Source organism: Leptonychotes weddellii, chromosome X (assembly GCF_054177405.1).
Source record: "Leptonychotes weddellii isolate Sample4059 chromosome X, ASM5417740v2, whole genome shotgun sequence".
In the NCBI taxonomy this organism is placed as follows: domain Eukaryota; kingdom Metazoa; phylum Chordata; class Mammalia; order Carnivora; family Phocidae; genus Leptonychotes; species Leptonychotes weddellii.
The window spans coordinates 93417369-93444873 of NC_138385.1; the positions used below are offsets into that span (position 1 = coordinate 93417369).

Genomic DNA, 27505 nt, shown 5'->3' on the forward strand with positions numbered 1-27505 from the left:
GAGGGACACCTGGGTAGCCCAGTTGGTTGAGCGCCTGACTCTTGGTGTCGGCTCACGTCATGATCTCAGGGTCTTGGGATCCAGCCCCCTGTTCCGGTCACCCTCTGAGGGTCATGGAATCAAGCGCTGCTTTAGGCTCCACGCTCTGCAGGGAGTCGGCTCGAGATTCTCTCTCTCTCTCAAATAAATAAATCTTAAAAAAAAAAAAATGAAATAAAATTACAAAGGAAAAAATGAAAGGTATCCATTTCCTCCCCGGGTGCATTATGAAATATTACAAGAAACCAAGGGCACTCTTATGGGAACAACATGTAGCCTTTGGGGACATGGGCCTCCTGAAATCACTTAGGTATCAGAAGACTGAGTATAAGCAGAATGGTCTCAGGCAAGGCAGACTCGTCGGCTTTAACTTCCTCAGCCGAAAAATGAAGATAGTCATACTTAGCACGGCTACCTCATAGGAGTGTATGTGAAAGTGCTTTGTAAACCATCTTGTACTTTACTAACAATAGAGATTGTGCCTACACTTTGAGGGCAGCAGGAAAGTGGAACAAAAGTCTCCCTCCTTGTCAGAATGGAAAAAAGGCACAAGAGTTTTTCACTAAAGGCAGAAACCTACGTGGCATGCAGCAGAGGGGGCACCAGCCTCTTTTCTACATGGAGTATGTGTGGGAACTTGGCCAAAGCTTGCACTCGGAGAACCCATCCTTTAGAGCAAGGGCAGACAGAAGGCTGGAAGACCAGCAAAGCATTCCCTAGAGAAAAACCAAAACACAGCTGTGAGTGTAATTTCAGGCCTAATTCGCGGCAGCCTTGTTCTGCACTGACAGAGGTTTGGAAACAGGTGGGATATACTTATCATAGGGCATCCTGGGAGTCATTATGGTTCATGGATTAGCAGGAAACGTTGAGCTTTCATGAATCCATCCTCCTGCTGGTGGCTATCCACTCGTGGTCATCTGCATCAAGTGCTCAAGAGGCCTGGAGAAAGGCATCAACAAAAAAGCATTCTGCAACGGGCCCCATGATGAATATTACAGGGAGCTCAGTAGGAGGTAGGAAGCCTGGTAGTAGAGAACCCAAGCACTAGCTGCAGGCCTGCCTCTATTCCTGTGGAAAACATACATGGCAGGTAACTGCCTTCATTTGCCCACCCGGAAAGGAGGGATAACACTTAGACCCAGAGGGGAAGTGGGGGTATCTTGTCCAACCCACGCATTTCACAAAGGAGGACACTGAGGCTTGGGAGGTGAACTGAAGAGCACATAGCTAATGAGTAACCAGGGCAGGGCTAGAATCCAGATTATGCCCCCCAGATTAGTGTGCCTTCCACCCACCTGTTTCTTCCAGGGGTCTTCCCAGGAAGACAGGAATTGGCTGAAGGGGTTGCTTTCATACAATCAGTACCATCTGTCCATCATTCTGCCAGCTTCAGAGGAAGACGCCAGGGAAAAAGACAGCCCCAGCCTTCAGCCATGTTCAGCTCAGCACTTAGAGATGCCTGATCTTCAGTGGGTTTTCCAGCTTGAGGATGGTGAGCAATCCTAGGACGGTGACGAAGATCCATCCAAAGGCACTGGGGAGGGCAAACGGCACTGACAATGAAAACTAAAAAGCGAGACCACACAGGAGCCCTTCGTAATGGAGGGTTCCAGCATCTGATCGGGGCCCACAGTCCCGGAAGCACAGCGACAGGTTCACGGGCCACGACCTGTGGGGTCGCAGGGGCCGGCGCTGGGTCTAATGCTCTGCTTTTCACCGTTTTGGAGTTCCTAATAACTCATGCACAAGGAACCTGGCATTTTCATTTTGCACTGGGCCCCTCAACTCTTGCGGCGGGTCCCGCTTCATCACCCCCAGCCGTAAAGGGGTGGCCCGTCTACACCGGCCCTCCCATCCCCACCCCAGCCCAGACACATAGGGGCCATCAAAAGTCCTGCGACTTTCAGCCCCCGTGGGCGGGGGTGGGGGGTTCGGGAGAGGACGAACGCGGTGAAAATGTCAGGGGAGTTTTAGGAGCCTACACCCTCGGGCAAGGGGCCCACTAACCAGCGGCCTCTTCAAACCCTGGCAACAGAAATGCCAAAATGACAGTGACCCCCAGCCCACACCCAAACCCCGCGCTGCCTGAATCTCTGGCTCCAAGTGGCGCTCCTGTCCGCCCCGCTCCGGACTCAAGGCCCCCCAGTGCTGCCGGCAGCGGCTCAGGGGGCCCAGGGATAAACCGGGAAAGCGCGGCTCCCTCGCCAGCCGAGGGAAGCTGCCTAGAGCGGTCGTGGCCGCGGCACGGTCCGCTTCCGCCCGCCCTCTGGGCGGGTCCCGCCGGCCTCGCGCTGACAGAAAGTTTGGGACGGGTGATTAGCGGGGCGGCTCTCAGGAGGGTAACCCCAGCCCTGGCCTCGCCCTGGTCACAGGGGTGACGAACGTGGCGGGCAGGTTACGCGAGCCGCCCAAACGCCACAGGCGGAGCCGGGGCCTTGGCCGCGAACACCCTACCTTGCAGGTGGGGCGGGGCCACGGCGGAGGTGGAGCTACGGCCGAGAGGCGGGTTTTGAGCGGAGGCGCTGTTTCGGATGCGAGACTATGAATAAGCTAATGATGGCGACCTTGTAACGCGGAGGTTCCATAGTGTAGTGGTTATCACGTCTGCTTTACACGCAGAAGGTCCTGGGTTCGAGCCCCAGTGGAACCAAGGGTGCGAGCTTCCTTTTTCTCTTCCACTTTTAACATTTGAGTGCACAGGCAAAAAAAACGGAAAGCAAGACAAAGTTCTTTGCTTACTCCTTTAAAAATGATATTTGTTTTACTTTTCTGTTTGGGGACATTTAAATTTTTTTTCTTAATTTTTAATTTTTTTGGGGGGGGGATATGTTTTTATTGCAGAAGCTTAATGACAAATACCCTCTCCTCCCATCAGCAACAGCAGAGGTGGGTGCCTGGTCGTGTCATAGTCCCGAGGACGTCCCCGCCCGGGGCCAAGGCGGCCTGAGAAAATCCGGAGTTCCTAGGAAGCAAGACCACCTGGCCCCAAAGCCTCCAACTGAAATATGGCAATGAAAAAGCGCTTTGACTGCGGTTGAATTATTACAGGTTTATTGTTATTATTATTATTATTAAAGGGTTAATTTTTCATTAAACTCTAAAATGCAGAGCAGGGGTTAATTAGTCCTTTACTTTTTAATACAGCAGTGGGGTTTGTTGAATAGACCTTCCTCTGTGTAATGACGAATCTGTACACGGTACAGAGTAAATGTCGGGCTTGTAGACACCTAATAAATACTGACTAAATGGCTAAGTGTTTCTCTAGCTCCTTTTTGTTCCTCCTTATAGTTCATTACACTTTCGGGGGGGGGGTCATTATTATCTTTTTAGATTGGCCTTTTTCATCTTTGACAAGAGGAATGAAGGGAAGGTGTCTGGGACCCTGGGGGCTGTGGTGGAATCGTGGTGGCCCAAAACCAAAAAGGGAAGGGGAAACTCGGTATTTTTCTCTGCATTTTTCCACATTGTTTGGCTCATACAATGTGTACATTTGCATCCTTTTCTAAATCAAGAGTATAACACACGTTTGTCCCTATTATCACAATCGTTTCATTAACTTGTTTTATTTTTTATCATCTTAACCATGTTTAAGTGCACAATTCAGTAATGCTGAATATATTCACATTGTTGTGAAAAAGATCTCCAGAACTTTTTCGTCTTGCAAAACTGAAACTCTGTACTCATTAAACAACTCCCCTTTTTACCCATCAACTTTATTATTAGTGGCTGTATAATAATAATAACTAATTATGTCTAGCACTGTTTTAAGTATATATGTAATCGCCCCACTTGAACATCAAACTGACTCTATGAAGTAGGCATTATTATCATCATCATCTTATGGATGAGAAAGTTGAGGCACAGAGACCTCAAGTAACTTGCCCAAGGTCACATGACAAGTGGTTGAGCTGAGATTTGCACCCAGTCTGGCACGGGAATCAGTGCTCTTAACTCTACCTGCTACATTGAACCCCCTGACCTTGGCCGTGTAGATTGTGTCCTATTTTTTGTTATTATAAATAACAAAGCAAGGTACGTCTTTGTGTGTAACCATCTCCCCCTCCCAAACTGAGTATTTTCCTGAGTGAATAGGTATGAACATGATGCCAAGTTGCTTTCCAAGAAGGAAATCCATGTCCCTTTCATAGAATTTGACAATGTTAGTGCTGATTTGGCAGGAAATTGCTCAAGGTCACCCCCCGAGAAGTCGATGGCAAAGAAAGGATTAAGACCTGGGTCTTCTGATTGTAGTTTCTCTTGCCCTCCACTGTTTCTCTTAGATTTAAAGATACCATAGGGGCGCCTGGGGTGGCTCAGTCGGTTGAGCAACCAACTCTCGGTTCCCGCTCAGGTCATGATCTCAGGTTGTGGGATCGAGCCCCACGTCTGGCTCCCTGCTCAGTGGAGAGTCCGCTTGGGATTCTCTCTCCCCCTGCTAGCTCACTCTCTCTCTCAAAATAAATAAATGCATCTTAAAAAATAAATAAATAAAAATAGAGTAAAACCAGTATCTTCCTTTGCTAAACCAACCTCAGTTGACATTAGACTCCTCTCTGAGACTTGCTTGTTGAGGCAGGATGTGGGTTAACTTCCTAGGGCTCAGCCAAAGCCCTAAGAACTAAATGGAATAAGATGCTTAATGAGACCAGTGCTCAAGTTAAGCCCCTGCTCCTGGGGAAGCTCTGCACTTGGATAAAGTAGAGCTGCAGCCAGGGACAAGCGGAGCATGCCACGCAAGATAGAAGGCTTCTTGTTTTTACTGCTCTTCGGCTATGAAGGTATGTGCTGTGCAAACATTAGCATTTATCAAATACTTAATAGTACAATTGAATTAGTAATTTTGCTGATTAATAGAGATGCAACCTGAATAATTAAAATATCATTAACTAGCAAGGCATGTTAATTGGTCAAGATGCATTGTTAATGAACAACAGTTGTCTTTCTGTGGATGTGGTTCTCTTAGCTTCACCACGGGCTTTCTGGTTCTCTGAGGAGCCTTCTAAAGTTCCAAGGATGCTTGAAATGGGACAGGGAGAAGGAAGGGCCTCAGAAATTGTAGAAAATAACTATAAATTGCAACAATTAACAAGAAAGTGTGGTGTAGCCTTGAAAATTTTTAGGAGTCAAAGTTTAGAGTGCCTGTAGAATTTAATCTTCCAAACTAGGACACTACTGAGAGCGGAAGAGAATGCTATTAATAATTCTGCTGGGACAACAGGTGTAAACCGGGACTGTCCCGGGCAAATCCGGACGTGAGGTCACTCTAGTTTAAATATGGATTAACATAACATGCCGACTACCACTGAACTCTAATAGAAAGCATAATCCAACAGAGAGTCAGGAAGCTCCAAAGACTCTATACCCTCAATCGTTTTTAAATTTCTCAATATGGCCCTGGCAGGAGTAATATGCTTAAATAAGGAGAAATTAAAAGCAAATCTCTAAGATATCATCCAATTCAACTTTTAAATTCTCTCTCAACCTTCGAAATAATAGTCCTTCATGCCTCTCTCAACTCTCAAGGACCTGTTAGCTCAGAATTCCTTTCTAGATTCATTCTGAACATTAGAAATTGGTTGAATGTCTTCTTCGAGGTGATTGTGTATTTATGCGTGTCACAGGAAATAAATAAGAAGGGCGGGAAGGAGGAGGCCTCTCCACTCTGCAAATGACCTGGTGGACAGACGGGACGCAACTCACACAAGTGGAGTCAGAATTCCTGGTTTAAATCACGCTCCTCTCTGCCCTCCCATTAGACGTTATTGGTAGAGTATGTGCTTCCATGATTCCCCCAATCGCATGCCTTTTGGTATTTCGTCACCGTTCTCAGTATTTGGAAAGATCTGTATGAATATAATCCCAAGGTCATTTTGCAAACCCAAATACATTTCTTAAGTAGGGATCATTGAGACCAATTGTCTGTTTTTGTTTTTGTTTTTTTTTCCCTGCTTTGCAATGAAGAGTCAGCGATTTGTCTCAGGAACTCTCAATACTTGAAGGTGCTCCGGGTGTTTTGTTGTTTTTCCTTTACTCCTTGCGCTTTCCTCAGCAAGAAAATCTAAACAGAACCTTTCAAAGCTTAGATTCCCATATTTCCGGTTCTCTGATATCCATAGGCCTCACCCTCCGATTTCTCTTCTGTGTGATCGGCATTGAGATTCATCCATCCATCCATCCATCCACTCATTTTTTTGTCGGTTCGTTAAAAACCCACCCCTGAATCGTTGCTATGGGCCAAACACTGTGTAAGAATTTGACACGCAGGGCAGATCTTTATTACTTTCACAGTGCTGAGTCTAACATCTGTGCTCTGTGACCCCCAAATAGGAAAAAGCCCTATAAAAGTTTACCAACCCCTTTTTAAATTAGACCTGCCCATTCAGGAGATATCTGTAATAAAAGACACGCTGTCAGGAGGCCCGGAGCACAGCATTCTTTCCTGTTCTCTTACCAATCTGTGTGCATGGCTGAGGGGCTCCAGAAATTTCCATGAAGAGCAGAAAATACCATCTGGCTGGGTGGACTGGAATGTGGTCCACGGGGTGGTCCAGGGACCATTTTATGGTCAGTGTGGCTTAGTGACCTATGTGTGCTCTACCCTGAGCTAGAGGGATGCTCAAAAGGCAGAGAAAAAAATACAAGAATACAGGATGCGGTTGCTGCACTTCCTCAGCTTCCCATCCAGAGAGAGAATCAAGGCCAAAGCACAGGGGAAAAATGTTTTCTATTGCACAACTGGGAACCGGAAGACAAAGGTTCTTTGTCTAATGTACTCTTCACTGTTTCTGTTTCACGGTGGCAGCAGCTCCTTATTACAGTGAACTAAGATAAATGGATTGACTCCACCACCTGTGCGTTGGGTGAAGGTTCATTTGGGAACGGAGACACTGTCATCGTAAAGCACTACCTACATCTGATAACGGAGGCAGGCTTCTATTTATCTTACATTGTACATCTTGGGTTCAATGCAAATGATGATTTTTAAAAATTCACCTTATTAAAATAAAGAGATCCATTACTTGGTCATGTTTATATATATATATATATATATATATATATATTTTTTTTTTTTTTTAAAAGCAAACCTCATCTTACAGGTGTGTCTCCTTTGCAGGTGACAGCAGAGTTTTTTTTAAGCAGCTTATTGAGATGTAATTTACATAGCATTAAATTCCCCCATTTAAGATGTGCGATTCAATGGTGTTTAGTGTATTTATAGATTTGTGGCGCACACAATCCAATTTTAGAACATTTTCGTCACCCCCCCTTCCCCAAAGAAACTGGTAGACATTAAGCCCGTTTCCCCCTCTCCCCAGCCCCTGGCAAACGCCGATCTACTTCCTGTCTCTGTAGATTTGTCTGTTCCAGACATTACATTTAAGTGGAATCATACAACATATGGTCTTTTATCTTTCACTTAGCATATGTTTTTGCGATTCATCTGTGTTGAAGCATGTACAGATAACAGATTTACCCAGGAATATGCCTGTAGCCACAAATAGCAACATTTTCACACCAGGACAATTTCCTTCTTTCTTCTTCTTCGAGAGGGACATTATTGCAGCCTGCTGCTTTCTTCCTGTGTCTTACTCTTGGTTCTCAAGGAGATGAGAAGCTAGTTACTGACAGCTTTTGCCATTCATAATTTTATGCTTTTCTCCTCAGCTTCATCTGTTTCCATGGGAAGGAAAGCTCTGGACTTAGTGACATCCATCAAAAAGACTCAAAGAGTCTTTCCTATGTGTGTCTAATGCCCACTTTTCCTCTTGAGCTTGCAAGGTACATTTTGAGAGACAGCAAGCCTTGAATTTTCTTGCTGTGATAACAAGGGTTTCCCCACGGAGCGGCCCTTTGGGCGAAAGGGCTGAAGGCAGGATGAGCCCATGTTGCATGAATCTAAGATCGGTGAGTGGGACACATCCCAGACGCTCGAGCGGACACCCGTAACATGGGGAGAAATCTCAAACACAATCCCAGGAGGGAGAAAAATATGCAACCACACAATCAAAATCTTTTCCTCTTTTTCCTTTCAAGGATGACCTGTTTTCTGTCGCTCATTCCAGCAATGTTATTTTCTGGTATTATAAGATGTTGTAGTCAAGCACGCTTTTGCTTTTTGCTCACTGGCTTTTTGGTGAGGAAATCATTTCGGGACTCTCCAGCCATGTTGCTGCTCCCTTGGTGACAGATTTTCCTGAAAAATACTTGTTGTTCCTTCTCTCTCTGCTCATTTCCATAAGGATCTGGTGCCTCAGATCCCCAGGCTGCCTATAGACGAAAGCTTTCTGGGGAGGGGAGCCTGGGAAGGAGAAAACATCACAAGTCAGCCCAACATCTGAGTGAACTCGGGAAGTGGCTCTGAAAGCAGGCCTTCCTCTTAGGACTCTTCCTCCCCACGGGGACACAGTGGCAGAACCACACACACACACACACACACGCACGCACACGCACACACACGCCCCACCTCCCTTTCCTTTCGGCCTTCTGCTTTGTTTCTGCAGAACGCAGCACCCCCAGGGCCCGCCTGTGACCCTGGGGAAAGGGAAAGGCCCCGAAGGCCACAGCAATCAGGGGTCTCGCTCGATCTCTGGGTTTGCTTAGTTGCAGCTGCAAAAACCCTCCTCAGCGACAGGCACAGGCTCTGATCCAAACTGATTTGGTTTTTAAGGCCACACTGTCAGTGACCCGCACGCCTCCCCTCTGACCGCCACCCCCCCCCCCCAAGAGGGTCTTGGCACGACTGACGTTTGCCCAACTGACAGAGGCTTTCGGCATTTCAGCCATCCCCAGCTTCTCTGGGAGATGGGGTGGAGCCAAGTGCCTCCGGGATCACCAACCCCCAAATCAAGTCAATGCCACTCGTGCGCGCCTCTACTTGGCGGTTCCTGGGGGACAGCTGCGCGACGGAGGCGCCGGGTTCACGTCACACCCCCTGCCAGGAGCGCAGGGCAGTGTCCAGCCGGGCTGGGCTTTCCCCTGAGCTCCAGGAGCTGCCAGCCCGGAGCCCACTCCACCTCAGCGCTTGCGTGTCCCGCAGGCCTCTCCGGGGGCCTATCTTCACTCCATCCCCCACAGTCCCTGTTCCTCCGGGAACCTTCCCCTCCCCCAGGAAATGGCAGCTCTCTCCTCCCGGTCCCTCAGGCCCTGAGCCTCTCTCTCTCTCACACCCCTGTCACCTGTCAGCAAGTAACTGTTGGCTACCTTCCACAGCCGGTCAGAATCCAGCCATTCTCCTCCCCTCCACTGCCACCAGCTGGGCCAAGCCACCATAGGCTCCCGACCCCATGTCTGTGCTCACCCCACTGGGCTCTCTGCTTCCAGCTTGCCCCAGGCAATCCAGTCTACACCCAGCAGCCAGAGGGAGCCTTACAAGCCCCGATCTGTCTTGGCCCTCCTCTCCTCGAACCCCTGCAAGGACCTACTCCCGCTAAATGCCAAAGTCCTCACGTGCCCACAAGGCCTGGCACGGATTGCCTCCCATACCTCCCCCCCCCCCCCCGCCCACTTTGCCCCTTCATCTCCTAAAACTCTTTTACTCATCGGCTCCAGCCCCAGAGTCTCCTCGCTCTGTCTAGGGCACACCAAGTACCCACCCAGGAGCCACCCACCTCAGGGTCTTTACACTTGCTATTCCCTCTGCCCAGAGTGCTTTGCTCACAGGTCTGCCTCCTCTTTCAGGTCTTTGCTCCAATATCACCTTCTCACTGCAGGATATTTTATTCATTCATTCATTAGCCCTCAACACCCCCAGCCTAGACTATATACACCCTATGATGTACATCCTATTTTGTTTTGTTTTTATTTTTGTTTTTTAAGATTTTATTTATTTATCTGACACAGAGAGAGAGAGTACAAACAGGGGGAGTGGGGAGAGGGAGAAGCAGGCTCCCACTGAGCAGGGAGCCCGATGCGGAGCTCGATCCCAGGACCCTGGGATCATGACCTGAGCCGAAGGCAGACACTTAATGGACTGAGTCACCCAGGCGCCTCCCTTCTCCTATTTTGTTAACTGCTATATCCCCAGCACCCGAAGCTGGACCTGGAATATAGTAGATAATGAATATTACTTAAAGAATAAATCCTTTGGGACCAGTCAATTTCAGGCATGTTTTTTTTTTTGTTTTTTTAAGATTTGATTTATTTATTTGAGAGAGAGAGAGAGAGCACACATGAGAGGGGGGGAGGGTCAGAGGGAGAAGCAGACTCCCCGCCGAGCAGGGAGCCCGATGCGGGACTCGATCCCGGGACTCCAGGATCATGACCTGAGCCGAAGGCAGTTGCTCAACCAACTGAGCCACCCAGACGCCCCAGGCATGTTTTTTATATCAATTTCTCTAAGTGTACAAGTGCTTAGATAAACCTGTGCCCAAGAGAGAGGCAGGACACAAGCCAGAGCAAGTGGTGAGTTGTACACGGGGGCGGGGGGACAGAAGAAGTCCCCTGCACAGGGAAGGGGGTAGGCAGGCAGAAAAGTTGGAAGATGAGAGCCTTTAAAGCCACGAAACCAGACAGACATGCCCGGAGGCATGAAACAGCCTGGCACATGCGATGAATTGCAGCTAGTAGAGCGTGCAAAAGATACATTTGGGGAAGCAGGCAGGAGATAGATCATGGCGGCCCCTTGAAAGACACATGATTATCATACCCATTTTAGGGATGAGGAAATGGAGAGATGTGGCCATGTAACTAATAAGTGAGAGATGGAACCTGGAGCCTTGCAATGAGGACCCAGCAAAGGTTTTGCAGCAAGAAAGTGCCACAATCAGGTGTGCATTCCATTCCATCGGCAGCATGAAGGGTGGATGAGGCAAGTTCTCCCTTCAGCAGGGAGAGTATGGGAGCAGGAAGAGTGGGGGCCTAACACAGGAAGTGACGGGGGGGTGCGTGGAGAGGAAAAAGGCCCCTGCTTGACAACTGGATATGGGGGTTTAGGGAAAAAAGGTGACTAGGACAAGCCCCAAGTCTCTAGATGGGGTGCTAAATGGATGGTGAAGCCATTCAGTAAGATAAGAAACAAAGGAGAAGAACAACTTGAGGAAGGATGCAATGAGTTCTATTTTTAAAAAACTTTCTATTGAAGTACAACATACATACAGAAAAGTACAGGTAAGTGTATAGCTCAGTGAATTTTCACTACTGAACACACCCACATAACCAGCACTCCAATCAAGTAACAGAATATCACCAGCGGCCGCTCCCTGCTCCAGATGTGACCAGGACCCTAGAGTCTAATGGCATGGATTACTTTTGCCTGCTTCTGTACATTTCGAAGGGATTCATATGGTGTGTCCACTCTAGCATCTGACTTTCCACTCAGCACTGTTTGTGAGATGCGGCCGTATTGTGGTCATCCCTTTTCATTGCAGTTTAGTGTTCCGCTGGTGGGAATTTGCCACCTGTACCCATTCTACTCTTTTTTTTTTGTTTTTTTTTAGAGAGGGAGAGAGAGAAAGGGGGCATGTGGAAGGGGCAGAGGGAGAGGGAGAGAGAGAATCTTAAGCAGGCTCCACGCCCAGCACGGAGCCCGATGCGGGGCTCAGTCTCACGACACAGAGATCACCACCTGAGCCAAAATCAAGAGTCTGACACTTAACCAACTGAGCCACAGGTGCCCCTACCCATTCTGCCCTTGACGGGCATATGAGTGTTTCCAGTTTGGGGTTAATACAAATACTGCCGCTGAGGGTAATCTAGCACGTGTTTTTGTCAGTTGGAGAACATATGTATGCATTTCTGGTGGGTAGCTACTTACAAGTAGAATTCCTGGTTCATAGGGCACATATATGTTCCACCTTAGTGTAAGCTGCCGAATAGTTTTTCAGAGAAGTTAGACTGACTTACATCCCCACCAGCAACATATGAGAGTTCAGGTTGCTCCATGACTGTGTCAGGACTTGGTTGGGTCCAATTTTGGATAGTAAGAGACATCTATGGGGAGATACCGGGTAAACCACTCAAAGCAAGAGTTGGACTTTTGGGCTTAGGAAGCTTTATGAGGTGGGTAGAAGAAGCAGAGCTATCAAAGGAGCCTGAGAGGATATTCAGAGTGATGGGAGAATCAGGTGAACAGTGGGATGGAAGCTAAAGGAAGATGGGAGGGACTGAGAGCATGTTGGAGCATGAAGACATAAGGTCAGTGTTGGGAAGAGTCCATTGGATGTGAAAATAAGAAGTCAGTAACTTCTTTTGCCAGCACAGGACTTGGCCTCCAAGATGGCACTCCTAACCTTCGTCGAGACCTGAGAGGATTGATTCTGCCCTTAACAGGCAGACCAGGGAATCTCTGGAATGAATAACCCGTGAACAAGGGCTCAGGGGAGACAGAAGTTTGGTGACTACAGGTGAGGGGTAGCCCTGAAGTGCTCTGACTAAAAGATATGCTCCCCTGGACTCCCACAGCAGCCTATGCATAACCTGGCCTAATACTCACCACATGCATCATCCAGGGGCCTGTCTTCTCCTGGGCCCTCCAGCCCCTTGCGGGCAAGGAGCGAGGCTTCCATTTCAGAAAGCCCAGGCCCTGATGTGGTGCCAGGCTCACATTGGACATTAAAAAGTGGTTTGCAGAATAGGTAAATATGTAGTATCTAAATGAAGGCACAATTTGAAAAAGATAGCTTTTATAATTGTGACACAAAAGATGAGACCATTCCTTCACTCTCTAAAACAACCTGAAAGGTTTTTTTCGTGGGCATCATATTCAACTTTTAGATAGGAAAAATGGTTAAGGAGGGACTTTTATTTCCTATTGCCTACTCTCAAGTTTTGTTCAAGATTTTTATAATAGGTATGTGTTGCTTTTATAATCGGAAAAGAAATGAAGGTTTCCGTTTGGTTGAAAATGGGAAATGGAGCTCTGGTGCTTTAAACTAACAAGGACTGTCTAATGGAACCTTCTGCTATTAATAAAATGTTCTGTACCTGGGCAGTACATCAGCCCCTAGCCACATGTGGCCAGGAAGCACTTGAAATGTGGCTGGTGTGACTGAGGAATTGAAAAAAAAAAAAAAAAGACTGATGAATCACTGACCTCTACTTCTGAAACCAACAATATGTTATATGTTAATTAATTGAATTTAAATAAAAACTGTTAAAAAAATAAATTGTGCATTCATTCTCTTTATTCATACTTCTATAAAGATAGTTCAGGTGTTAGTTTTGCTTTTTTTTAATATTTTATTTTATTTATTTATTTTTATTATTTTTTTTTTTTAAAGATTTTATTCATTTATTTGACAGAGAGAGACACAGTGAGAGAGGGAACACAAGCAGGGGGAGTGGGCGAGGGAGAAGCAGGCTTCCCGCCGAGCAGGGAGCCCGATGCGGGGCTCGATCCCAGGACCCTGGGATCATGACCCGAGCCAAAGGCAGACGCTTAGCGACCGAGCCACCCAGACGCCCCTCAGATGTTAGTTTTATGTTAAATTTTGCACACTTAGTTTTCCCACATTAATTATACAGTATTTGTACTTTGTACTTTGTGGTTTGATATTTCCTGTACATCATAAACAAACCTTAAAAAGATTTTCTGAACAATGTGGTAATCCTAAATAACCTAAGTGTGTCACTGGGGGTAGGAGGAGAGGGCTAGGAATCAGCTTCTGAATAGCACATTTGGCAGACACTAGGGATGTTGTTGATGATGATGATGATGAAGGGTTAATAAGTAAAGGGAAAAGCTAGCACTGTTAATGTCAAATGTAACAATTGTAAGCATAATTTAAATGTAAATTGTAAGCATTGTTTAGGTAGTAGGTTCTCAAATATGTTTTAAAAAATACACATAGAAAAAAAGACTGGAAAGATTTATATGAAAATGTTAACAGTGTTGCCTTTGGTGATAAGAAATACAGGTGCATTTTTTTCCCTCTTTGCTACATTAATGTGTTTTCCAAAATTCTATAAAGAACAAAAATAATACGAACATCTGGCTGGCTCAGTAAGTAGAGGATGTGACTCTTCTTGGGGTCGCGAGTTGGAGCCACACTTTGGGGGGAGAGTTCAATTTAAAATAATAATAATTATTATCCTTGTCTGTTTAATTTTACTGTCCCTAGTTTCTCAGCATCTGTGGATGTTATTCCTGGCAGATATTTACTTAGTTTGACTTCTTCCAGAAGGGGCTTTGTTGACTTTTATGTGACTATTTTTATTTCACGTTTCCATGGAATGAATAATTTTGTTGAATTTCTCTTTCTTTTTTTAACTTGATTTTTTTCCCTCTCTTGTCCTTTTGCTTAGCCATACTGGGATTATCGTCTACTGAGGTATGTTACAGTAAGAAAGCTGTTTTTGAAGATTTTCCTAGCTCAAAATAATGTGTAGGATTATCACTTTTTAAAAAAAGGTATTTTTTAAAGATATTTTATTCTGGTGGCGGCAATGGCACATTCTCTCCGGGCAAGTTCAAGACTGGTGTTTTAATGAGAGAATGTAAGGAAACCGGGCCTTAATATAGGTGATGTAATCTTGAATCCATTACCTTTTTTTTTTTTTAAGATTTTATTTATTTGACAGAGAGAGACAAAGAGAGCAGAGGCAGGGGCAGAGGGAGAAAGAGAAGCAAGCTCCCCACTGAGCAGGGAGCCCAACTCGGGGCTCCATCCCAGGACCCTGGGATCAGGATCTGAGCCAAAAGCAGACGCTTAACAGACTGAGCCACCCAGGTGCCCCTCCATTACCTTTTAAAACTGGATCCCTAAAAGGGACTTCCAGGGGAAGTGAGGAGCCTGACCTTGGACTGGGGCTGCCCCAGCCCCTGAAGATAACTACAATGGGGCAAACAGTGCTCCCTGCCTGGATGTGTCTGTTCACCCACAGTGGTGGACGTTTATTAATCTGGACTCAAAGATGAGTGGCAAGTGTGTGTGTTAAGGCTGAAATAATAATCTAGGGTTTTTGTTTTTAAAGATTTTTATTTATTTATTTGACAGAAAGAGAGAGAGAGCCAGAGGGAACACAAGCAGGGGGAGTGGGGGAGGGAGAAGCAGGCTTTCCGCAGAGCAGGGAGCCTGATCTGGGGCTCGATGCCAGGACCCCGGGACCATGACCTGAGCCGAAGGCAGACGCTTAACGACTGAGCCACCCAGGTGCCCCTGTTTTTTGTTTTTTAAGATTTTATTTATTTATTTGACAGAGAGAGAGAGAGAGAGCGCACAAGCAGGGGGGAGGGGCAGAGGGAGAGGGAGAAGCAGACTCCCCGCAGAGCAGAGAGCCCGATGCGGGACTTGATCCCAGGACCCCAGGATCACGACCTGAGCTGAAGGCAGACGCTCAACCGACTGAGCCACCCAGGCGCCCAGGAGCAAGGTTTTTGAACACAAACTTTTCCCAGGGGCTCTGGCCAGAGTTGCCTTTGACTGTGACTGACCCTCCTGCCCCTCTGGCTTCCCGCAGGATGAGGGTGAGGACCCCTGGTACCAGAAAGCCTGCAAATGTGATTGCCAAGGAGGTGCCAATGCCCTCTGGTCTGCTGGTGCCACCTCCTTAGACTGCATACCAGGTGAGTGTCCCCTCTCCTTAGGGCACCAGATCCTTGGGGTGTCCTTAGGAACACCGTTTCTCCTCTTCCCTTCAACCTGGCTGAATTAACAGCCCCCCTCCCGGCCCCCGGGACACACAGTTGGCCTCTGAGCTTCAAATCACACACCGGGCACTGTTCCAACATACCACACTGATGTCGTTTCGAAACAGCTTCTTGCATCTGTCCTTGGCCTACGTGAGACGGTGAGCCGGAACCTATTTTCAGTGAAACAGACTCATGGAATTTATGAGAAGAAATCAATGGTAGGAGGTGGGGCATTTGAGAAAAGCACAGGCTTTTGAGCCAGAAAGACCAGAGGTGGAACCCTGGCTGCCTCATTTCTTAACTCTGGGACTCCCACTTTGGTCTTTTTCTGTCAAATGGAGGTAGTTGCACTGTGCCCGAGGGTTTATTGCTCACCAAACAACCGTGTGCTTCCCTACATCCCAGCCCCCCTGTAGTCAGGTGGCACCATATGAGCAGTTCCGGCCAAAGTGAGCAGTGTCTCTTCCCAAATGAGCATTTCAGGGCTGGTACTCAACTCTCTGGCTCTCCCTTCCCTCCTTGAGAAAGTGGTTTCTCCTTCAGTGTGGGTCCCAGGAGATTAAATGGAGCACAAACCCCTGCCAACCTATAATGGACAAGTCACCTGAGCGAAAAACTTTTGTTGCGTTAAGCCTCTGAAATTTCCAAGACAATTTGTTCTGCAGCATAACATAGACCTTCCTGGCTACTCTGAATGTCTTCCTGTAAGGTTCGTGCCAGCAAACTTGGTCTGTAAAGGACCAGATGCTAAATATTTATGACTTTGCAGGTCAAAGGGTCTCAGCTCCTCAATTCTGCCGCTGTAGGGCGGAAGGAGCCATAGACGTGACACACGGCCATAGAGCACGGCTGTGTGCCAATAAAACTTTATTTACAAAAACCGGTGGCGGGCCACCTTTGACCCAAGGGCCACAGTTTGCTGACCCCTGCTCTAAGGAGTTGTTATGAGGAATCAGTGGGAGGAGGCATGAAAAGCTTCTTGTGTTGAACCCAGCAAACTGTAGCTTAATAAAGGTCAGCTCCTTTTCTTCGCGCCTCCCGAGAGCTCACATTCGGACTTTCAGGGGCTTGGGGGCCCAGCAAGTACTTGCAGCGCTCAGTCCTTCCCATGGCTCAGGGCCTCTTTTGCCTGAAACTGTCTTTGTCACCCCTCTCCAGGGTTATGATGGTGCCATGCCAAGTCATTCACTTTACGTAATCGCCTAATAATAGCTCCGCTAGACACAGTATGTGTGTACATGTGGGAGCTTCTCTTATTTCATTAAATTTGCATTAAAATAGCAAATTGCGGGGGAGGCAGGGCCTTTACTGGCTCCGTTTTCCTGTTTACTAAAGGGGTAGGAGTGGTCTGTGAGCTAAGTCTGTTGGCGAGCCGCAGAGGGGTCCCGGCGGCGAGGAAAGCACTAAGTGCCGTTGAGTTTGGTGGGCTTCTACCGGACGTCCCCCCCCACTGTGTGCCCCGGCGGGAGCTCCTGCAACCACTCTATACTGGTGTGCCCTGCCCAGTCAATATGGAAGCACCCTCCTTAATAACCCACTTAAAATTCAATTCCACCCTTTGTCATCAGGTGCCTATTATATGCTAGGCGCCGACAGGAAGATGAAAATGAAGGCATTAGCTCCAGCCCGAAGGAGTTTCCCATGCGGTGGCAATAAATGTTCTCTTCAGCAGAGACCTGAAGACCGACTGGAACTCCACTCGAAGTTCTTTCTGCAAGCAACTTAAAAAGAGATTATTTCTGCAGATGGGCCTCATGGACCCAATCAACTGTGAGGCTGAGGAGAGCTGTGTGTTTGAGAAATGTGAAGTCGACCCGGGTCCCCCAAGCTCTCTCCCCACACACCTGCCAGGAACTTGAAGTTCTGAAATCAGAAATTCTTTTAGCTTAAGCATTCCCCTCTCCCCACCATTTTTTTGGTTGGTTTTTGCTTTTGTTTTATTTTTTAATAGCACAGATATTTCCAGGAAGGAAAAAAATGCAACCTAAGTGTGAAAGAGTTGGTTTGTTGGTGTTAATGGGTTTTTCCACGAAAGAGATGATTCAGGGCAGTAGGACTAGCCACAATGTTCCAGAAGTCACTTGCCCATCAGTGCCTCAGATCCTCAGTGGAATGTTAAGAATGTTGCTTGGTTTCTCTGGACCCTGAGATTCCACGCTTCCACCAGAGCCCGCCTTAGGAGGGAAGAAGAGCCTAGAAAGTACAGAAGGACAGGAGGGAGCTTCACTCGGAGCTGCCAGGAGGCGCTCCCAGGGGCACACTGGCTGTTATTGTCTAGTGTCCCCACCCACGAAGAAGAAGGTGACTGACTTCGGCTTAACGTTATGAAAATTACTAAAATTACTAAAGGGGTCCGTCTTCGCAGTCGAGCTAAGATTACCTTGGCACTCCGAGGGGGAAACAGTGTAAGCAAGTATCAAAATATAAGAAATCCAATGATTCGTTACTGCTTTCCTTTTATTCTAGATCTTATATTCCTATATTATTTTCGAGTTTCTACTCTATTCTATAAACATTATTCTAGATTCTACTACATGGCCATATCGGTTCAAGTCTCATACACATGCATATTAATATTCACCTCTCTCTTGTCAAGAACGTCCCTCAGCTCTCCTTGTGCTTCTCTAGGTTAACGTTCTTTAGAAGCCTGTCTGGCCTTCAGGCCTACCAGCCGAGAAATCAGCTACTGAATGAGAAAGGCTAGTATGTTAAGTATAGTCTGGATTAGCAGCACATTATGACTATGCCTTTATCCATGGAATGAGCAAAGCATCACTCACTCAGAAGACGTAGGTTTTTCCTTAAAATGAATGTAGAAACATTCTTTTTCTCCTTAAGATGAGGGTAAAAACAGGCTTTATAGCTACACTAACTTCCATCGGGCAGAAAACGTGCGAAGGCCATATTCCGTGTAAATCTGATGGCGAGCCCCTTAATTCCTCCAGCAATGTTATTTGTGTCGCTTAATCCTAGTTTATGCTCAAGTGACAGTTTCTTTTTGCTCAGGGCGGTGGGTGTTCCCTGGGCTGGGCAACCTCTGTCTCCTCCCTGAGCTTTCTGCTTCCTGTTTCTGCTGTTTTCTCTGCTTACTCCTAGCGGCCCCCCAAGATGGGTGATAATCTTTGTTGATCCCTTCATTCAGCATCCAGTCAATAACTATCGAGTGCCTAGCACGTGCAGGCGTTCTGCTCAGCTCAGAGGCTAGAATGGTGAGCCAGACAGACGAGGGAGCTGGCAATTAAATTATCACAAGGACAGGGAATAAGTAACAGGAACAGGGTGCCTGGGGAGGCAGCAGCTGGGGTCCCTTACTCAGCTCAGGGCAGGAAGGGGAAGAGGGCTGAGATCTTAAGCATGAGTAGAGTTGGCCAGGTGAAAGAGGAGGAGAGGGGACAGGAGTGTCACAGGCAGAGGGAGTAGCCTCATTGGAAGGCCTCCAGGCCTGTATGAGGACCAAAAGGGAGCTCAGCCAGGACCACGGAAGGAGGAGGAGAGGAGAAAGAGGGGAAAGGAGGAGTCAGGAAAAATAACATAACTTGACTGCAGTTTACTCCACAGCACACAGCATGAGAAATATCACATTTCCTATTTTTCCAAGTTTAAATAACTCCAGCTTGAGGCCTCCTTTGTCATGGCCTGTGAGGAGTCTAAAGACAGGCTTGTTAAAGGTCCTTCCTCTCTCCTTGGACTACATGAAGCCCCCATGGGCTTGCAAGGGCTGCTTGGGGGCAGGGCTTAGGCTCAGGCTAGGTGGCAGACTCTCTGCCTGGCCCACAACCCCACCTGAAGGTGGACACCTTGGTGGTGGCTCTTCTCCCTCTGAACCAAGCTCAGCTCAGTCCCACGGACCTTCCCGGGTTTCCTGAGGGGGTCTCCCTGACCCTATCCGTGGTCCAGCCCTCTCAGAGGAAGCATGTCCCCACTGAGCTCAGGCCCCTCCATGAGCACCCCCCTTTCCCCCACAAAGGCCAAAGTCCAGAATCTCCAGTCACCTCCTCTAGCACCATCAGCTAACTTCTGTTGAGGCCTAGATCTTCCAAATTCATAAATCTGAGAGATGCTGTGCTGTCAACAGCCTTTTCCTCTCCTGAATCTCACACACACGAACACACGCACACACAAACACGAGCGTGGGGCTTATTCTTCCTGGCGCAAGAAGAACAGACCTTTAGAAACATGAAGCTGGACTCCTTCTTGGGGAGATGTACAGGGGATGATGGGGGCAGGACAGAGCGCGGTAGAGGGAAGTTACATTTCCTCCCCGGGTGAGTCTTCACCAGAAAGACAAACATGAAAAACTCAAGAAGACATCAATATATTCCCACAACTTCACCCTATTACACACACACACACACACACACACACATATATATATATGTATATATATATATATTTTTTCTATTACACCAATTTAATCTGTTGCTCTTGGCCAGGCACTACAGACTCTACAAACATTATTTCATGTAATCCCAGGGACATTATGGAGGCACATACTGTTGTGCCCATTTCACAGATGAGGAAATTGAGATCCAGAGAGGTTAAGCAGCTTGCTTGAGCTCACACAGAGAGTGGGATCCAATCCCAGCTCACATTGACTCTAAGCAGGCATTCTTGACCTTGGCTGCTCATTACACTCCCTTGCAGCTTTACCCCTAGCCAGGTCCAACCCCAGACCAATGACATCAGCATCTCTGCAGGGTGACCTGAACATTAGCACTTCCGTAACTCCCCAGGTGGTGCCCAGGCAGAGACCTGTCAGACAGTCTTTGCTTTGTGCCCTGGGCCACACCACCGGCTTTCTGGGTGGACAGCTGGGTAGCTAGAGGCACCAATGCCTGAGACAGGAGCACTGGACAGGGGCAGGCTTGGGGCTTGGATGCTGAAGGGCTCGGTTTTGGATGTGTGGGTGGGAGGGGTTTTTGGGTCACCCAGATGGAACCGTTCACCTGGAAAATGGACAATGGTTAGCTAAGGCTTGGGGCCTGAGAGTCTGGCATTGACTCCCAGATGGCAACTGAGGCCATGGGGACGGCAAGATCATCACTTTCCTGGAGAGTGTGGGCAGGGCCCATGTCTAGATCTCACCGGCCTCCGAGGCCATTGCCGCTGGCTAGGTCTCCGTAGGTTCCCAGCCCACTCTTAACTATTAGATGGGCTAATAATAACCTTGGGCCCCACTGAAACACAGCTTTCTGGTGCTGCGACCTTGTCCCTCCTTCCGGGGGGCACGGGCTTGTCTTCCAGGTCAGAGGGGAATTAAGGAGGGGAGGAGGCCCCAAGGCCACAGGCAGTAGGTCACTGAATCTGCCAACCAACAAAGGCCTTCCCTGACAGGTCAAGGTTTCCAAAGTGCGCTTTGAAAGTGTGCTTGTTAAAAATAAGGCTGCTCCAGGGGTGGAATACTGGAAACTGCATCCTTAGCAAGCCCTCCTGATGATTTGACCACACAAGGCCTGATCGAGCGGCCCATAAAGCACTCCTGTCCTCACTCCCAGGAATTCCCATTCTCTTAATAGGTTCCTGAAGCCTTGGGTACTAGATAAACTACCAATACAGTCCCCTCACCTCCAGCCCCACTGAGCTGCAGCTACTGGTGGGGGTTGGACACTTCCCTTCGGTGCACTGGGCAAAAAGGTGGTGAAGCCTCCCTGGTCAGAGGCCTGAAGCTGTCTTTCTGTCTTCAGCCCTCTGAGGACAGGGCATGACTACTGTGCGGGCATTCTGGTCTCAGGATGGATCGCATTCAAGCTTTCGCATGCTTCATTCTGTCTTACTGACTTTTGAAAATTATGCTCCAGAAAGACCTCAGCACTCATCTTACTGTTGGGAGGCGATGATGCCCCAGTAAATACGTTCAGCTCTTCAGACTGAACTCAAATTTACACATGGAAAAAAAAATAACTTACTTGACATTTATCGTTCACAATCAGAAAACTGGAAGAATGTCTTTGTATAAGTTTATCATTTGTCTTCTATAGAAGTTTAGCTAGAATCTGCATTTGATTAGAAAAGATCCCCCCTAAGTAGTGGCTTATGAAATTACTTTTGTTTTGACTCATGTAGTAAGGATATCAGGGCTGAGGTCTCTGCAGTTCTTTTGGCCTTACCCTCATTGTGCAAGATGGCTACCTCTGTGCTAGCCGTCAGGTTTTCCTTCCAGGCAACAGGAAGAAAGGGTGAGCAAAAACTGATCAGAAATCCCCAGCAGACATCATCTTATATTTCACTGGTCACAAATTGTATCATGTGGTCACTTCTAACCACAAAAGAGACTTGGAAAGATTGGGGTTTTTTTTAGCTGGTTACATTGCTGCCCAACAAAATTAGGGCTCTTTCGTCAAAAAGAAGGGGAGAATGGATGCTGGGCAAAAGTTTTTGACCAGGTAACCCAACACTAAATGCGAGAAGAAATACATGACAAGCAGCAAACGGTTAACATCTAAGAACTAGCTTTGGCTATTCGTATTTGGAAAAAAAAGCTCCTTTCAACTGTACCTCATTTAATAGTCAGGCACATTTCACCCCCCGCCCTTTTTTTCCCATTAGACTAGTGAGAAAACTGCAATTTACAAGTGAGAAATCAGTCTCAATATATAATTGCCTTTCTTGCCTCTCACCATTGTTTTGTTTCTATCATTAGCATCCTATGCTGCCTGGGGATAAGTAGGGACCCTGATGTCATCATGCAGGATGGCTGTTTAAAACTGTGTTCATGCAGAAAATAAAGAGTATGGCATTTAAGTATGATATTTCTCTGTGAACCTCTTGGTTTTTTAAATGTCTAAGTTTGTGGAGGAGGTGAAGTATTTCTCAGCCCCCCCCACCTCAGGTTGCCATAGAGCCCCTTTTGTCTGCTTTTATGAATGTTGTGAGTCTCTATGGAAATCCTTTTACTTCATCTTCACTCTCTTCTCATAAGAGCAGTGAGTAGGTTGAAGATCCATCGTGAACTGCGCTGCAAAGCAAAACATTCTCCACCTTCCAAAGTGCAAATGAGATGGTTTGATTTGTCATTTTAGTCATGTCGTGTTTGTTGAGTGTTGCGATGTGATATGAGGGTTTTAATATATGTTGCCTTTTCTTTTCCAGAATGCCCATATCATAAGCCCCTGGGGTTTGAGTCAGGAGAGGTTACACCAGACCAGATCACCTGCTCCAACCTGGAGCAGTATGTGGGCTGGTATTCCTCATGGACAGCTAACAAGGCCCGGCTCAACAGTCAAGGCTTTGGGTAAGCAGGGCAGATGACTCAGGCAATTTTTTTCATGTGATTTGAAAAATGCACGTCTCTGTAATAAACAAATGGCAGAATGCATTTATTTATTTATTCAACAAATATTCATTGAGTGCCTTCCATGTGCTGAGGACTGTGGACAAGGTGGATGCGGTCCCAGCCTTCTACAAGCACACAGTTTAGGGGGCCAGAGGGACTCTGAGCACATAATCACACAACTGATCATTTAGTGTGTTAAATGCTCTGCAGGAGACAAAGAAGAAAGACCTCATTCATTTGAAGTACCAGGGAAGACTTTCTAAGGAAAAGATATTTAACCTGAGACTTGCAGTTGTCCAGGTGAGGGGGTCGGGGAGGCACAGAATACAGCAGGTGCAAAGGCCCTTAGTTGGGAGGCTCCCTGAAGGGCACGCATGGGATGGTAAAGAAGGTCAGCAAAGTTAGGACACAAGGGAGATAAGGCTAGAGAGGCAGGCAGAAGTCAGATCATGAAGTCATGTTAAGGATTATGGTCCTTATTTTGGGCATAATGAGTTCCTTGAATGTGCATTAGTTAGAATACAAGTTTGTGCTGCTGTAACAAAGAGCCCCAAAGTATGGGGACTTAAACAACATAGAGGTTTATTTCTTGGTCATCTAAAAGTTTCATTAGGCAGTGTCGGGTTGGTATGATGGCTAATGGTATCAGGGTTCCAGACTCTTTCTACCTTGTTCTGTCATTCTTCACATGAAGCTTCCATCTTGGGGCACAAAATGGCTGCCCTCGCTTCCACTATCACATCTACATTCTAGTCAGTGGGGAGAAAAGAAGAGCAGGGTGCACACACTTTTAAGGATACAAGCATAATCATATTGGCTACTTTGCCCACATCCCATTAATCAGAATTTGGTCAGAATGTCCCACCTAGCTGCAAAGGAGACTGGGAAATATGAACTCTGCTGGGTGACCATTTGCCCAGATAAAACTTGGTGTTCTATGACTAAAGGAAAATGGGAAGAGGATATTGGGAGACAATTAGCAGACTCTACCAGAGAAAGATTTGAAGTTGGGGAGTATTACAGTCCGACTTGTGTTTTAAGAAAAATCTGGCTCCTGTGGGGGAGAACTGTTTAGTGGGGGGGGGGGGGCAGGGGAGGCAACCCAGGGAGACCAGTGAAGAGAGGTAAAGTAGCAATCATCCAGGCAAGAACTGAGGATGATATGGGCTAGAGCAGTGCCAGTGAAATGGAGAAAAGTAAATGAATTTGAAAAAATTTGAGATGGACTCAATAGATGGATTGGATGTTTGAGGTGACAGAGAGGAAGGGGCCAAGGATCTCTCTCAGATCACTGGCATGAACACCCAGGAGGATGGAGGTAGCATTCCAAGAGATGGATACTGGAAGGAGCAGTTGGGGTGGAGATAATTAGGAGTTCATTCTTGGACAGGTTTCATTTGGGATGCTGTAAGGCATCTAGAAGTTGTATAGACAGCAACTGATTCTCAGATTTTGGAGTTGAGAAAAGGTCTGGGATGGAAGTTAAAAATTCAAGAGTCACCCAAGGAGCAAGTCTGGAGTTAGAAGAGAAGGCAGCCAAGGACTGAGTCCCAAGAAGCTAATTAATATGCAAAAAATAAATAAAAACCTCAAAGGGGAAATTATAGGTTTCCACAATTCAGGAGGGATATAGCTAAAAAACAAACCAGTTCCTTCAATGGTTAGTTTGCTTTACAATTGTCAAAAGCTCTTCCAGAGCCTCTTGGCTCAGTGTTCTGCACATGGGAGATACTCTCTGAAAGCTATGAATGACAGCACCTGAAGGAGATGCAGATATGTATAAAGGGAGTGAAATTAGGGTAAGACTCATGGAGAAAGAGACACCAGGAGAGACTAATGAAAACGGAAGGGGGCTGGCGGGTGTAATAACCATGCATTTTCGTGTTTTGAAGAAAGACCTGTTCAACCACACCTCAAAGGTGATTTCAGCCACACGCAGAGGCACTTCTTTGACCAATCAGTTGAATCTGGCCATTGTTCTTTGCTCAGTGGAGATGCAGGGAGAAAGACAATGATACAAGTGTAACAGAGGCTGGATACTTCTTGAAGACAGGTCTTTTGGTGCCTTACCAGATCGCAGCTCAGACTGTCCAAGCATTGCAGAGGTTCTTCAGGTGCTGGTAACCCCTCAAAGGGCAGTGCCGCTCAGCTCTTTGGAGGTGCTCATGGGGAAAGGCTCCTGGTGATTTGCTGTGTCCCTGGCAGGTGTGCCTGGCTCTCCAAGTACCAGGACAGCAGCCAGTGGCTACAGATAGATCTGAAGGAGGTCAAGGTGATTTCAGGGATCCTCACCCAGGGGCGCTGTGACATCGATGAGTGGATGACCAAGTACAGCGTGCAGTACAGGACGGATGAGAACCTGAACTGGATTTACTATAAGGACCAGACAGGAAACAACCGGGTAAGTCTGGCTTACCCCAAACTACCTTCAGCTCACACTCTCTGGGGCTTCCTTCCTGCTTCCACCCTGTCAGACCACTGACTCCATGGCAAGGGAAGTCATCTGTGATCTTCCCCACAACATGGTCTACTCTCAGACGACAAGGCAGGTGTCTTTTCTTGCTGAATCTTGGGTGCCTAGCAGTTTGTTTGTGAATGAGCACCACTGTTGTGTACAGAAGAAATCCTTGTCTGAATTCACTGATCAGTTTATAGTTGCTTGAATAATCAAAACTGGCCATTTGGACTGTTCCAAACTCACTGGGCCATTGAACACTTTGCTACATGGGTCTGACTTGACCTATTATTGATGTGGCTAGGCCCTTGTCCATTTATGTAGATATGGCCTCTCCTTACTACTGAGACTCACTTCTAGGAAGATTTGGACAATCCAGCAAGTTAGCCACTGAGCTATGTAAATGATTAAAATGACTCCAGCAGTGCAAACACAGAGGAACTTAAGCCTTTGCACAACTATATATCCTACTAACCTCTAAAGGCCCAGCCCCAAGTCTTATTCACCATAGACCGAACACAGTAGGCTCGTAATTAAGTATATATATATATATATATATAATCATTATTATATATATATATATAATGTATATTTGCAATGAATTAAAAATTCACTAGCTGTTTGGAAATGTTAACTGTCCTTTTGCCTGAGAGTAAGGACTTCTGAGGCTAATTTGGACATTTAATCAGATTAAGTAGACACGTGTGGCTGGAAATCAGAAGGCTTTGTACTCTCTGATGACAAGTTGTACAGCAAGACATTCATGGGTTGAGATTTCAAGGAGTTTGATTGAGTACAGTAAGAAAAACCATCTTGATACTTACACATTTTATTTCATTTTTGCTCTTGTTAGTTGGCTTTTCAAAAAGAAATGAGAATTCTTTTTCTAGTCCTGTCTGCATTTCCGAAGGCCTTGACAGTTTTTTGCAAAAAGGCACTCTACTCAGGCCCTTGTGCAATCTGGAGGGGCCTGTCCCATCCTCCCTCTGCAGCTGTCCCGACTTGAATAGGCTCAAGGGCAAAAAGCTGAGAGAAGGGGATGTGGGCTGTTGCTACTGGGAAAAGGGGCAAGGTCATGGCATCTGAGGTCCTTCTTGTTTTGTAGATGGATGAGGCCAATGTAGCAGCCAGATTTTTTTTAGGAGATAGTCCCAGAAAGAAATGAAATGTTCCAGTGTCCTTGCGACTCTAGAAAGACTGCAAAGAATGATTTCTTTGGAAATGTAGCCAAACAGCCACGGCATCATGCTATGTTGCATCCCCCCAAAACACGAAGCAAGCCCTTTTTCTCTCTACTTTGGGTACTGCATTCCCCCCGTCAGAATCTTGTTTTTATGTCTCTTTCTTTTCTAAAAGCAGTTTTCCAAGTCTATTTGCCATTTGTATCAATGTAGAGATACACACTTAAGCTTTGGCTCACAACTTCAGGGCCAGCATACTCGAGCTTTACTCAAGCCCCACTTTGGATACCTTTGGAATAGAGGGACATTCCTCTTTGTAAGTGTGATGTGGTCCTTTTCAAAATTTGTCAAAAGGCAAAGGATTAAAACACAAAATTGGTGATAAGGATCAAGAGGCATTTTCTATCAGTGCCATCCAATAGAACATTCTGTGATGATGGAAATGTTAATATCTGCACTGTCCAATATGGAAGCCACTAATTACACATAGCTATGGGGCACTTGAACCACAACTAGTGTGACTAAGGAAACTGTTACCTAATTTTAATTCGCTTAAATTTAAAGAGCCACATGTGGCTAATGCTTCCATACTGGATGGTGCAGTTCTAGATGTCCCCACAGAGTGACTCGGAGATGCCTAGAGCACACAGGTGCTGACTAACATGCAAGTTCAGATTTGCGGGGCGGGGGGGGGGGGGGCACGTGCAATTCTCTGAGCCTTAACCAGTTGCTGAGATTTCTCAAACTTAAAAGTTTAGGCCAGCTTCGGATAAGAGTTGTTCTTCCTTTACCGTCCTCTGATGTGATCGCGATAAGATTTCCTCTCTCTTTAGGTCTTCTATGGAAACTCAGACCGAACTTCCACAGTCCAGAACCTCCTGCGGCCCCCCATCATTTCCCGCTTCATCCGGCTGATCCCGCTGGGCTGGCACGTCCGCATTGCCATCCGGATGGAGCTGCTGGAGTGCGTCAGCAAGTGTGCCTGA

General features: G+C 46.8%; 2 protein-coding genes and 1 non-coding gene across 4 annotated transcripts in view; 2 read left to right on the forward strand and 1 right to left on the reverse strand.

The window, feature by feature from the left end:
* Window positions 1-2470, reverse strand: part of PPEF1 (protein phosphatase with EF-hand domain 1) — a 124261-nt gene extending 121791 nt beyond the window's left edge. Inside the window, exons 1-3 of one of the 2 annotated variants that reach the window (XM_081809094.1) lie at window positions 1338-2470; window positions 620-981; window positions 10-193 (exon numbers count right to left, since the gene is read on the reverse strand). The gene's annotated coding sequence lies outside the window, so the exon portion shown is untranslated. The remainder of the gene's footprint in view (window positions 1-9; window positions 194-619; window positions 982-1337) is intronic. The other variant, XM_081809097.1, reaches the window with a different exon arrangement.
* Window positions 2471-2619: 149 nt separating this feature from the next.
* Window positions 2620-2692, forward strand: TRNAV-UAC (transfer RNA valine (anticodon UAC)). The gene has a single exon. It is a non-coding gene; the product is annotated as a tRNA-Val (tRNA).
* A 2076-nt stretch (window positions 2693-4768) lies between these two features.
* Window positions 4769-27505, forward strand: RS1 (retinoschisin 1). Its single transcript, XM_006750847.3, has 6 exons — window positions 4769-4820; window positions 14284-14309; window positions 15439-15544; window positions 22700-22841; window positions 25089-25284; window positions 27353-27505. Exons 1-6 carry the CDS (start codon window positions 4769-4771, stop codon window positions 27503-27505), a joined length of 675 nt encoding a protein of 224 aa, XP_006750910.1.

What these genes read in the sequence shown, in the direction of transcription:
- RS1 (XM_006750847.3), top strand. Translation starts at nt 4,769, where the DNA reads ATGCCACGCAAGATAGAAGGCTTCTTGTTTTTACTGCTCTTCGGCTAT. An exon ending in TGGGATTATCGTCTACTGAG is followed by an intron (nt 14,310 to 15,438) that starts GTATGTTACAGT and finishes GGCTTCCCGCAG; the next exon opens with GATGAGGGTGAGGACCCCTG. An exon ending in CTCCTTAGACTGCATACCAG is followed by an intron (nt 15,545 to 22,699) that starts GTGAGTGTCCCC and finishes TTTCTTTTCCAG; the next exon opens with AATGCCCATATCATAAGCCC.